The 13,343-nt window shown below is 40.9% G+C and overlaps 2 protein-coding genes across 5 annotated transcripts in view; both read left to right on the top strand.

The window, feature by feature from the left end:
* LOC115730690 overlaps window positions 1-13,343 on the top strand; it is a 72,712-nt gene that overhangs the window by 8,866 nt on the left and 50,503 nt on the right. The window lies entirely within an intron of this gene.
* On the top strand, window positions 696-2,823 carry LOC115726903 (2-methylene-furan-3-one reductase-like). The gene is made up of 3 exons (XM_030656988.2): window positions 696-921; window positions 1,382-1,868; window positions 2,277-2,823. The coding sequence occupies exons 1-3, from the start codon at window positions 748-750 to the stop codon at window positions 2,627-2,629; spliced, it is 1,014 nt and encodes a 337-aa protein (XP_030512848.1). The 5' UTR covers window positions 696-747; the 3' UTR covers window positions 2,630-2,823.

Here is a 13,343-nt window from a genome sequence, read left to right as displayed (position 1 = left end):
AAGGACACCGACTAGCTTTTCTTCTCCTTATCCACGGAGCCATCTCTCTCATCGTTCATCATAGCACCACGTCACTTTCAATTAAGAAGAAAATGAAGATTTTGGCCGGGAAAAGTACACTAGAAGTGTCATAATTTTTGTACGGCGTTCATTTGAGTGCCATAATTTTGAAAACGTTTACTTAAGTGCCATAACTTTCAAAAATTGTTCACTTGAGTGCTATGTTAACATGAACGCCGAAAAAGCTGACGTAGCAGTTGGAAAGCTGACGTGGCATGCCGGAAAACCGACGTGGCTCATCGGAAAGATGACGTGGCATGTCGGAAAGCTGATGTGGCACGCCAGAAAAGTTACTGTAGCACTCAAGTAAATAATTTTGCTCCGACGTGACACTTAAGTGAACGATTTTTAAAAGTTATGACATTTAGGTGAACGTTTTGAAAGTTATGGCACTTAAGTGAATGCCGTATACAAGTTATGACATTTATTGTATACTTATCCGATTTTGGCCCCATTACTGAAAGTATGTCGAACGAGATAACGTCATCGTGATTTTAGTGATTTCTCATTGATTCTGCCTTTGTCATCTTATCTACCATCCACTGTCCACATTCCACACCGTAGATATGACCACCCACTCCATCTCATGTCATTTCACAAAATTTTTTGGACAATCTTGTATCTAGGTTGTATAGGTTCCTCTATATATAACAGAGAGATGCAGTTCTATTTTTGAGGAGAGCAAATATGCAGAAAGCTTGGTTTTATGAAGAGTATGGAAGTAAGGAAGTTCTCAAGCTGGGGGACTTCCCTCTTCCTACTCCCCACCATAATCAAATAATCGTCCAAGTTCGAGCTGCTGCTTTAAATCCTATTGATTTTAAAAGACGCCAGCATCCCATCTTTCCTTCAGACTTTCCTGTGAGTAAGATGATTGAACATGTTGTGAGAGAGGAAGGGAGAAAAGCAAAGAGATAATACTTTTATGTGGTTCTCTCTCATCCTCATTGATGTGCTATTGTTTTCCTATCTCGCTGGCTCTGGCCACACTTTGCTCCAGTAAATTGTTGGCGGCATTCTTGTTAAGTTGGCTAGTTCTATGTGCATGTAGTGTGTCTGTGACTAATTTTGAATTTATTAGTTTACCAGAGAATGGGAAATTTGCTTGTGGAATGAAAGCAGAATGTTGTTTGGGGAACCATGGACTCTTCTATGTTAGTTATTGTAAATCAGGCAGCGCTGGTTAACGATTTCACCTTAGGCCGATTGTACTAGTAAAACAAGGGACGATATTCGATAATCAATAAAAGTCCTGAGCAGATCATTACCCTAGAACAAGCATTGTCATGAATCTAGATTCATTGCTTGATATGGGATGCAGGTGGTTCCAGGCTGTGACATGGCAGGTGTGGTGGTGGCGAAAGGCACTGGTGTCACCAAGTTTGATTTAGGCGATGCAGTTTATGGGAATATTCAGGATTTCAATGCTCCTGGAAAGCTGAAGCAGCTCGGGACACTGGCAGAATTTATTGCGGTGGAGGAGACCCTGGTGGCAATGAAGCCCCAGAACCTGTCATTCGAGGAAGCCGCGAGTTTGCCATTAGCTGTTCAGACTGCAATCGAAGGGTTTGTAACAGCAGATTTTAAAGAGGGACAGACAGTCTTTATTGTTGGAGGTGCAGGTGGTGTTGGGACTTTAGCTGTTCAGCTGGCCAAGCACTTTTACAATGCTTCCTATGTTGTGGCAACATGTAGCTCACCAAAGGTGGAATTCGTCAAGAAACTGGGTGCCGACAAAGTTATCGACTACACGAATACCAAGTATGAAGAAATTGAGGAGAAATTTGACTTTCTTTATGATACCATCGGTGAGTTCCTTGAACAACAGATTCTCATTTGCTAGTTCTACCTTAGTACTTCATACTGCTCAGGCAGTTTGTTCATACTAGATGACATTGTCTTCTTTTCGAATTTATCATGTCATCTGAAATTTTATCACGTTCACTGGTGGTGGAGCAATTCTTTTGTACGAGCACCGTTGGTTGTAGGAGACTTAAAAAGTTCGAGTACCTTAAACAACTTATGTCTTATGTCTGTGCAATCAACTTATGTGTCCAGTGAATTGGCCAAATATAAATCCCATGTAGTTTTTAGAATGGACAAGAAAGAGCTTGTGCGGGTTCTAGAGATTGCTTTGACCACTGGAAGATCAGAAACTAAAATGACGCTCACTTGCATTGAAATGTTATTTCGACGCTATCTCGTGACTTCTTCAGGGGACTGCAAGAACTCCTTTGTAGTGGCTAAGGATGACGCTCCAATCATTGACATAACCTGGCCTCCATCACATCCAAGGGCAGTCTATTCAAGCTTGACGGTTTCTGGAGAAAACCTGGAGATGCTTAGGCCTTGTTTAGAGAACGGAAAGCTTAAGGCCATCATCGATCCTACCGGACCTTATGCATTTTCAGATGTCATTGAAGCATTTCGATACTTAGAAACCGGAAGGGCTCGAGGAAAAGTCATCATTTCTCCGTTCCCCACAGAGAATGCTCCATCGTTCGCCTCACGCAAGCTTGGAAGCAACCAAATGCCGCAAAGGGTTGCTGTAGGGGTATCTGTCTGCTGAGTACATTGCATCCTGTTTTCTGGTATTGATAGCTTCGGTGTTGCAATATCAGAGACCGGAAAATCTCCTTTTTTTATTTGCAATCTAGAAGCATATATATGTCTGTGGTCATATTGTGAAACGAAAATTCTTCTCTGACAAGGATGTGCTGTTTTGAATTGTAGTTTAGACTAAAATTATGGGCATCTGATAGACATCTCATGAGTCATGAACGATCCCACCTGTTGTTTAGGGTTGTCGGCTTCTGATTAAGAAGAAAAATTGTAAGGATGTCGCTTTGATGCGGTTTGATATGGATGGTCGGCTTTCGATTTCGACATGCTGAGGAAATGAGCAAATGAAAATATCTTAGATTTCCTTTGTGATGGATGCATCTTGACCCTTTTCCAGTTATTCTCGTTCAACATGCTGAGGAAATGAGTAACGATCAAAGCACAACGACCCTCTGGGCTACTAAACTGAAGCACAAAAGCTATCTCTGCAACAATTAAGTACGTCCTAAGCTTTCTGAATAGAAGTTGACGAAAATAAGAAAGACGATGAAGTGCATCAATCGCAAAGACACTAGAGTTCAACGCGTTTTGCTATTGAAACGAAACTCCGAGCCGTGATCTTCCCAACTGACCAAAACATGGGAGGATTAGCAAACTTTCAACTGAAAATGGTGCAGTCCAGATCCCTGGTTTCACGCCATGAACATATTGCTGGTCTTGTTGCCCGTGCGTAAGCACGTAATTTTGTTGTCTGTTGCTTGAAGAGCAAGATAATGGAAAATTCATAGTAAAAAAGAAAAATATGGTGTTGACTTTTATAGAGGGCATCTTCACACTTCAATGACAATGACCTCCATCTATGGGCTGTTGCTAGGATCGAAATATGGACAACATACCCAATCGTTTTTGCCAAAAAAGATGTAATTATACGAATTCAGGGAACTAGACATTACATAATTCGATAAAGCCGACCTTTAGTAGTATGACAATGGCCAACATAAAATACTAATGGCAAGGCTTGTGTTCAAGCCTATAGGAAGCAAGGAATCTGTCCATAATGTTGAGAACTAAGGCGTAGGAATCTATTCATCGGTTCTGGTTTTATCTCTTTGTCGTGGTGGAATCTATGCACTTGTTGATACAATCGAAAACTGGATAACCCACCTAATATTTTTGGCGAATCCCATCATTTTGTGAGAACAGGACATAGGTAATTCTATACAGGTGACCTTTGGTAGCATAAGAAACATAAAAGAAGAATGTGAAGCTTGTGAACCGTGCTCTTTTCGGTCCGTCAGAAGCGAGCTGATCCTATTAATATCACTGTGCTGTTTTTTGTACTGTCTATAATGTCTGTCATAGTAAGCCTTTGTTAACAAGAAACATCATTATAAGATTTGACTACTCTGTTGTTTGTGAACTGTAAACTGTCAAATCTGCCATCTTTCTCATTCTTTTCACTAGAATCAGCAACAAAGCTTGTTCTTATAATGTTCAGGTGGCGTAGATGAACCGCCAATTGTCAGGTTCAATCGGTTTAGTTTAGTTAGACTGCCGAACGGCCATCCGCTCGGCACTCACAAAGGCCGAGCAAGACAGGATGCGCAGAGAGAGCAGAATCCTGCTCTCTCGCTGCACGCTCTCTACACGCTTTGCAGAGAGAGAAGAAAGCAGAATTCTGCTCTCTCTCTCTCCACATTGGGTCTTGCTCGGCACTCACAGTGCCGAGCAAGATAAAGCATGCGAGAGAGCGCACACACTGCTCTCTCTCGCATGCTGGCCTTTACCCGCTCGGCAGATACTGCCGAGCGGGTAGGGCCCCTTACGTCGCCAACGCCTTTAATCAGGCCCCGGCAGACGACGTGAAAGGTGCTACGAGTGCTATAGAGCCTTCGGCTCTGCTCTAAGCAAAGCCGAAGGCTCTCCGTTGATAAGCTCATCCACAGAAGCTCCTTTCTCTGCATTTCGCTCCTCCAAGAAAGTTTTTTTCTCTACATTTCGCTCCTCTAAGGAAGCTCATCGCTCCTTTGCATTTCTGCGTTTCGCCTCTCAGAAGTTCATCTCTCCTCTGCATTTCGCCTCCTCTCAGAAGCTCATCTTTCCTCTGCATTTCGCCTCTCCACAGAAGCTCAACTTTCCTCTGCATTTCACCTCTCCACAAAAGCTCATCCCTCCTTTCTTGAAGCCTCCTCCACGAAATTTCTGATTTTAAGTGATCCCGGATATTAAGTGAACAGAGTGTAGAGTCCTTGTTGAAGCCCTCCCTCGCTTTGATTAACTTCGGGGAGATTTGTTCTTAATATCCCGACCAAGTTTTAATCAGACTCTCTAAGACCTCATTTCTTGTTTTCTTCTATATAGCTCACGAAGATTTTCTCATATCCCTCTTTTCTCAGGTGCCTTTATTGATATTAGGGTTTTATTTTATTGCAAATATTTTTGTCATGTTTAAATTAAATTGGGACTTTTTTATTTTTGCGAAGGAGAGAAAAGCAAAGCCGACCTTCTTACTAGTTTGAGGTAAACCTTGTTATAGTTATTTTTTGCGGTTTCGTAAGTATTGTTTTATTTATTTAATTATTATTTGTAGACCGAATAGTTGTAATGTTTACGAATTGCGGTAAATAAAAAGAATGACCATAATCTCATAAAAACAAATTTTCGGGACTCATTTTTGCAACTACATCCATATTTATTTTGACGATTTTCAAAATATAAAAAAGAAAATTAGGAGTGTAAAATGATTATTTGGGAAAATAAAAAAAAAGTTGATCGAGTGGCCCGAGAAGCGGGAGCGGGGTTTGACCCGGTCCGAAAAATATTTTTATAATAAATTCAAAATTCGAATAATAGAAAATTAGAAAATACAAAATGGATTAAAAATAAAGAAAAATCATAAAGACTTTCAAAAAAATGAAGGAAAAATATTAAGAAATTTGAGAAAATGGGAAAATAGCCACAATGAAGTGGCCATAGATTATTTTGGCCGGTGACTTAAAAAAATGACGATTTTGCCCTTTTGAAAAATTATATCTCAAAAAAATTGTAAGAAATCATCAAAATTAGGAAATGGCCACAATCAACTGGCCATAGATGATTAACGGTATTTTGGCCGACGAATTTTGGAAAATGACGATTTTGCGCTTCCGGCAAATTGTCTCCAAAAAAATTCAAAAAAAATCTCAAAAATTAGGAAATGACCACAATCAACTTGCCATGAACGATTAACGGTATTTTGGCCGACGAATTTTGAAAAATGACGATTTTGCCCTTACCGTAAATTGTTTCCCAAAAAATTCAAAAAAAATCTCAAAAATTAGGAAATGGCCACAATCAACCGGCCATGGACGATTGACGACATTTTGGCCGATAACATTTGAAAAATGACGATTTTGCCCTTCCGGCAAATTGTCTCCCAAAAAATTCAAAAAAACATCTCAAAAATTAGGAAATGGCCACAATCAACTGGCCATGGACGATTGACGGTATTTTGGCCGATAACATTTGAAAAATGATGATTTTGCCCTTCCGGCAAATTGTCTCCAAAAAAATTCAAAAAAAATCTCAAAAATTAGGAAATGGCCACAATCAACTGGCCATGGACGATTAACGGTATTTTGGCCGACGAATTTTGAAAAATGACGATTTTTCCCTTTTGGCAAATTGTCTCCCAAAAAATTCAAAAAAAATCTCAAAAATTAGGAAATGGCCACAATCAACTGGCCATGGACGATTGACGGCATTTTGGCCGATAACATTTGAAAAATGACAATTTTGCCCTTCCGGCAAATTGTCTCCCAAAAAATTCAAAAAAAATTTCAAAAATTAGGAAATGGCCACAATCAAATGGTCATTGACGATTGACGGTATTTTGGCCGATAACATTTGAAAAATGATGATTTTGCCCTTCCGGCAAATTGTCTCCCAAAAAATTCAAAAAAAATCTCAAAAATTAGAAAATGGCCACAATCAACTGGCCATGGACGATTGACGGTATTTTGGCCGATAACATTTCAAAAATGACGATTTTGCCCTTATGGCAAATTGTCTCCCAAAAAATTCAAAAAAAATCTCAAAAATTAGGAAATGGCCACAATCAACTGGCCATGGAAGAATAACGGTATTTTGGCCGACGATTTTTCCCTTCCGGCAAATTATCTCCCAAGAAATTGAAAGAAATCTCAAAATGTCGTTTAAACCCTTAGGCCTATACTAAGACATTTATTTCATTTGATATATTGATAGTGGGTATGTTAATTTGATAACGTATACGGGACAATATTTAGGAAATTGTAGTTTAGAAATAATTTCTAATTTATTTAAATCTCAGAATGTCGTCTACATCTTTTGCGATTGTGTGCTGGGGAGGCACAATAGTACGAACCGAATATGGAATTGATTACGAAGGCGGACAATCTACCATGTTCGGGATGACAAACATATCGACATTTGATGAGTTACGTGTGTCGATTGAGAGCGCATTGAATATAACAGGAAACCAGTATATTCAAACAGTGGTGTATAGATATCCGTATGTAACACACAATTGTGTTACATATGACATTACGGAGGTGCATGATGATGCCACGCTTATGATGATTCAGCAATTTGCACTTCAAGCGGGTGGTAAAGGGTTCTTGCGCTTTTATGCAACCGTAGCAAAACACCAAATGAGAGATGATTTCGTGGAGGAAGCTTCGAATGTTGGTGAAGATGATGATGGTCTGCATAATCGATGCGTGCGGGCCGATGATAATGATGATAATGCTAATAATGCTGCTGATGATGATGATGATAATGCTGATAATGCTGCTGGCGATGATGATGATGATAATGCTGATGATGATGATGATGATGATGATGGTGATGAAGAAGATGATCCTTGGATGGACTCCGATGACAATGACGAAGAAGATGTCGGATGTGATAATATGGAGGCTTACTATAATACACAAGCAAGCAATCCCATTTTGCCGTTGGTACATCCACCGCCTTATTCGGAGATCGACTTTGACATGATGCAAGACGACACTAGAGCCAAGCCGCGCCGTATGATATTTGATCCATCAAAAGAATTTGATGTTGGCATGTTGTTTCCATCACGGGACACGGTACAGGTTAGGGTGCGAAAGAGTACTCCCTTAGGAGAAATCAAAATTTTTGCAGTTATTTGACAAAAAAAGAAGAATATGTGATAAGGTGTGGCAATGCAAATGGACCGTGTGGTTGGAGGCTCCGCGTGATTGCTAAATCGGGTGGCATGTTTTGGAAAATAAGTAAATATAATGGGCCACATACATGCAGTTCTCCGTAAATGTCACGGGATCATCGGCACCTTGACCAAAAGTACCTCTGCAGCCAAATAGAAGCAATGGTCGCCGCCCAACCAGACATCAAAATCAAGCCATTGATGGCGGAGATTCAAGATAAGCTGCAATTCGAATCTACTTACCGTAAAACCTGGAAAGCCAAACAAATGGCAATCGCCAGACAATTTGGAGATTGAGATGAATCATACGGTAGGCCGAGGACGTGGATGATCGAAATGAAGAGCCGGAATCCAGGTTCACATTTTGTGATCGATGATCACATCAACCTTAATCGTGGCTGCACGGTTTTCAACCGGATGTTTTGGACTTTCAAGCGGACGATTGAAGGCTTCTCAAGTTGTCGTCCCGTGATTTTTGTTGATGGTACATTTTTGTACGGAAAATACGAAGGAACCCTCCTTTGTGCGGCCTCCCTTGATGGAAATAATCATATTTTCCCGCTGGCATTTGCTATAATCCATCGGGAAAATATTAATAATTGGACTTGGTTTATGAATCTGTTGTGGAGATATGTCACTAGGAGAGATGATATTTGTGTAATATCGGATAGACATATCGGTATTCAACGAGCAATGGAGACAAGACGGTGGCTTCCTCCACATGGTCACCATAGGTATTGCATTCGGCACATTGCCAGCAATTACAATAAACATTTCAAAAATGCCGAAGGGAAAAAACTTATTCGGACGGCAGGTAAATTCTCGAATTTGTCAATTTTAAGAAAATATGTATGGAAAAATTTGAGTACGAAGTACTAATTAATGTTGTCATGTACGACTTACGCGAACCAACGGCGGAAGTTCGACCAATTCATGAGCCAAATTAGGGAGTTTGATCCAGCCACAACTGCATGGTGCGATCAGATTCCAAGAGAAAAATGGACAAAGGCTTATGATGAATGGAGGAGATATGGATCGATGACAACAAATTTAGTCGAATCGGTCAACGGGATGCTGAAGGGTTTCCGTGGTCTACCAATAGCAGCAATGGTCGACAAGATATTCTATCGGTTGGTGCACTATTTTCATACGAGAAGAACAATGTATAAGATGCGAAAAGACAACTAGTGGAAATATACGGAATTTGCCGGTGTCACGCTCCAGCAGAACAGTCAAAAAGCAAATAGGCATGTCGTCACGTGTTTCGACTCTAATAGAGGCGTTTTCGAAGTGACAACTAGACGTGACGCATCCGGAGGTTCAGGGGGTCACAAACACATAGTGCGCCTACACTTGAGAACGTGCACATGTGGGAAATTTGAAGGACTGAAAATCCCATATTCACACGTAATGGCAGCATGTCAAGCATATGACATTGATTACGAACCATACGTAGATGAATGGTATACTTTAGAGAAAACCCTTCAGTGCTATCGGTATATGTTTAATCCGTTGGGGCATCTTCATTACGAGCTTGAACCCGACGAGCTGCCATTAGTGCCGGACCCCAGCCGTATTCGGAAGAAAGAAAGGCCCCGTACATCACGGATTCGGAATGAGATGGACTGGAGAAACGCGAGCAGTAGCACTTCGCGAAATCATTGCACACACTGTGGAAAATCAGGGCACAATAGGAAAACTTGTGCACACAGATCGGCCGGAGAGTATATCATACTTGCTCGATCCTTATGTATTTTGTTCCTATGCGTTGTAAGGATGATCATATTTCTATGTTATAAAATCTCTTTGTCTTCTGAAGTCATCAAATGAATTTATTCATATGGGAAAAAAAGTTGTATTGCTTCCGCTTGCGCATATCGCATCACGTTAAGTCTATCGCCGTCGATCTTGGGAAATAAACGAATAACGGATGTTGGCGCGTAAAAAGGACACGGGGCGTGATAAGTATCATGACTTTTTGTAATGTTATAATATTATTATTGGATTGATATTTATGAAGTTAATTTTTCCCGGATTTTTACATTATATATTTGATTTTTTTTGTAATGTTATAATAGCACAATTGCACGATATTTATTCAGTTTATGTGTTCCATGTTATATATACATATGAGAATTTGTTGTAATGTTATAGTATCACAATTGTGTAGATATGGCGCAGAGTACTTACATTCAGCCGGGCCCGGAGGATGATTCACTACTTACTAGGCAAGCCCGACATAGATCTCGAGCTATATGGGACGCTAAGGTAATTGAAGATTTTTCAGTTGATCTGTACTTTGTAACAATATCATCAAAATTGCCACTAACTGACAATGTCACATGTCACAGATACCTCCGACAGAAGCCGTTCGATGTCGGCGAGCGATGCTACACGTAGGTGATCTTGATCCGCGGATAGTCCCCTATCTGCAAGCTTCAGGATTTTTTGGCGTTTATTTGATGGGATTTGTGCAGCTGGATTGGCACTTAATTACCGCATTGGTCGAGCGGTGGAGGCCCGAGACCCACACCTTCCATATGCCGGAAGGTGAATGCACTATCACGCTGCAGGATATTGTAGTGCTTACGGGCCTTCCTATAGATTGACGTGCGATTCTCGACCCCAATATTGTGAATTGGGCCACTATATGTGACGATCTACTCGGTGATCACCCAGCCCGGCTGCGAGGCACACAAATCGGTTTGAGCTGGTTGAGACAGCGCTTTGAAGAGCTTCCGCCAGACGCCGATGACGTCACCATCGTGCAGTATTCCTAGGCTTTCATTCTCCGTCCGCTAGGAGGATCTATTTTTTCGGACAAATCGGGTGCCCGAGTTAGTTTGCTGTTTCTTCCATTATTGGCGAACCTTAACATCCATACGCAGTATAGTTGGAGTTCAGAAGCACTTGCATGGTTGTACCGAGAGTTATGTCGTGCAACCGACCCGGAGACGAAACAAATGGGCGGTGCCTTACATATACTGCAGATTTGGGCGTGGGAGCACTTCAGATGTGTCTCCCCATCCCCGACGGTTGAGGTTCCTTTAGGACTTGCACCTTTCGGTAGTCGGTATGTGATCTATTGCATTTTCAGTTCGTGCGTCATTAATTCCTTCCAGTGCGTATAATATATGAAAATTGAATGTTTTTTATTTACGCAGTTGGGGTCACGGTCGAAGCACGACGGAGATCCCCACGCATACGTTGGTACATCTGCGCTACCAACTTGATAGATTGACATCCGAAAATGTAAGTAATGATAGCAACGAATGAGTTTAATATAATGTTAGCTTTTAAATTAATTCTTCATTTAATTTCATATGTTTTATTATGATAACAGATTATTTGGGAGCCCTATGGTGGCGACATTTTGGAGAATGTACCGGCTTACCGCTTGCGGGGACGGGATATTTGGAGGGCTCGTGTGCCCCTCATCTTTTGGATAGTTGAGTGGCATTATCCGGATCGGGTACTTCGCCGGTTTGGTATGCAGCAGGTGATACCTACTCCTCACGGCGATCACACATCCTTGCATGATATTGACAATAGGCCACCCGAGAAGGATTGGGCAGCTAAACACGGACGATGGATCGCTATGTGGGACGGACGTACCGAATATATAGTCCATGCTGATCCAGCTACGGAGGAACTCCACTTTCACTCGGGATATATGGAGTGGTTCCGCAGACATACACGGAAGTGGATTTCTATTACGGGAGCTGCAATGGGTTCAATGGTTTGTGCAAATACTTTCAATTTAATTCATTAACTATATTTTTACTAACATAAGTTATTGTAATTTTATAACTTTTGTTGCTTGTCATATCATTACCAGGGTGATGGCGTAGAACAAATCTTACGTATATTAAATTCACGTCCATCTCGTCAGACTTTGGGAGATGTGGGGAGGATAGCTAAGGCAATGCTATACGCCCAAGATGAGGAGAGGCGTCTCACGATGATGCCACCACCCCAACCAGCAACTACGGCGGCAACCGTTGGCCCTCACGATGACGATCCGCCCGAGCCTGTTTAGTCGACCCGGAGGACTCCACGAGGTCATGTAGTTGGCGATGCCGTCCATTACGCCTTCGAGTATCATACGACGGATTTCGCTCCGGGTTTCGCTCCGGGTTTCACTTCAGGATTAGACCGGACGGGTTTCAATGCTGGATTCACCCATTTTGCCGCCCCATTTCCCGAGGGATCTACTTTTGCATTTCCCGATCCGCAGACTCCAACTCCTTCTCCTACTTTGTATGTACCCGATTTCCCTCATTTTTATTTAGGCTTCTCCGGAGAAGGATATGTACCGTCTGGGCGGGGCATATTTTCACAAGATATGCCTTCATCATCTACGCATCCTCCTCGGTCGGATCCTCCTCCTCAGCATCCTCCTCGTCCGTACAATACTAGAGCCGCCGAGCACCGAAGAGAGCCACGTTGCGGAACAGGAGGTCATGTAGGAAGACGACATCGTTAGTACATGTAATTGCGACAATCCGATTATTATCTATTATGAAAATAACATGTTTTTCATATATCTCAACACTTTCATTTTATCAATATTCTTAATTAATTACACTAATAAAATAAGCTTCAAAAGAAACAATTTATAAATAAAATAATAATTATTAAAAAATTAACAAAAATAATGATTTCCCTTTTAAAAAAAACGCCGAGCAGAACAAAATGCCCTAAATCGTCCATGGCCGCTTGATTGTGGCAATTTTCTTTTTACAATTTTTTTGGGAGACAATTTGCTGGAAGGGCAAAATCGTCATTTTCTAAAAGTCGTCGGCCAAAATACCCCGAATCGACCATGGCCAGTTGATTATGGTCATTTACTAATTTTTGAGATTTTTTACAATTTTTTTGAAAGACAAATTGCCGAAAGGGCAAAACCGTCATTTTCTAAAAGTCGTCGGTCAAAATAACCTGAATCGTCCATAGCCAATCGATTATGGTCATTTACTAATTTTTGAGATTTTTTATAATTTTTTTGAAAGACAATTTGCCAGAAGGGCAAAACAGTCATTTTCTAAAAGTCGTCGGCCAAAATACCCCCAATCGTCCATGGCCAGTTGATTATGGTCATTTACTAATTTTTGAGATTTTTTATAATTTTTTTAAAAGACTATTTGCCGGAAGGGCAAAATCGTCATTTTCAAAAGTCATCGGCCAAAATACCATAAATCGTCTATGGCCGATTGATTGTGGCCATTTACTAATTTTTAAGATTTTTTACAATTTTTTTGGGAGACAATTTGCCACAAAGGCAAAACCGTCATTTTCTAAAAGTCATCGGCCAAAATACCCCGCATCATCTATGGCCAGTTGATTGTGGCCATTTATTAATTTTTGAGATTTTTTACAATTTTTTTACAGACAATTTTCCGGAATGGTAAAACTGTTATTTTCTAAAAGTCGTTGGTCAAAATACCCCGAATCGTGCATGACATGTTCATTATGGCCATTTTTGACATTTTTTACAATTTTTTTCGAAGAC

The sequence above is a fragment of the Rhodamnia argentea genome, chromosome 3 (assembly GCF_020921035.1).
Source record: "Rhodamnia argentea isolate NSW1041297 chromosome 3, ASM2092103v1, whole genome shotgun sequence".
Taxonomy (NCBI): Eukaryota; Viridiplantae; Streptophyta; class Magnoliopsida; order Myrtales; family Myrtaceae; genus Rhodamnia; species Rhodamnia argentea.
This window is presented reverse-complemented; position numbering and strand designations above follow the sequence as displayed.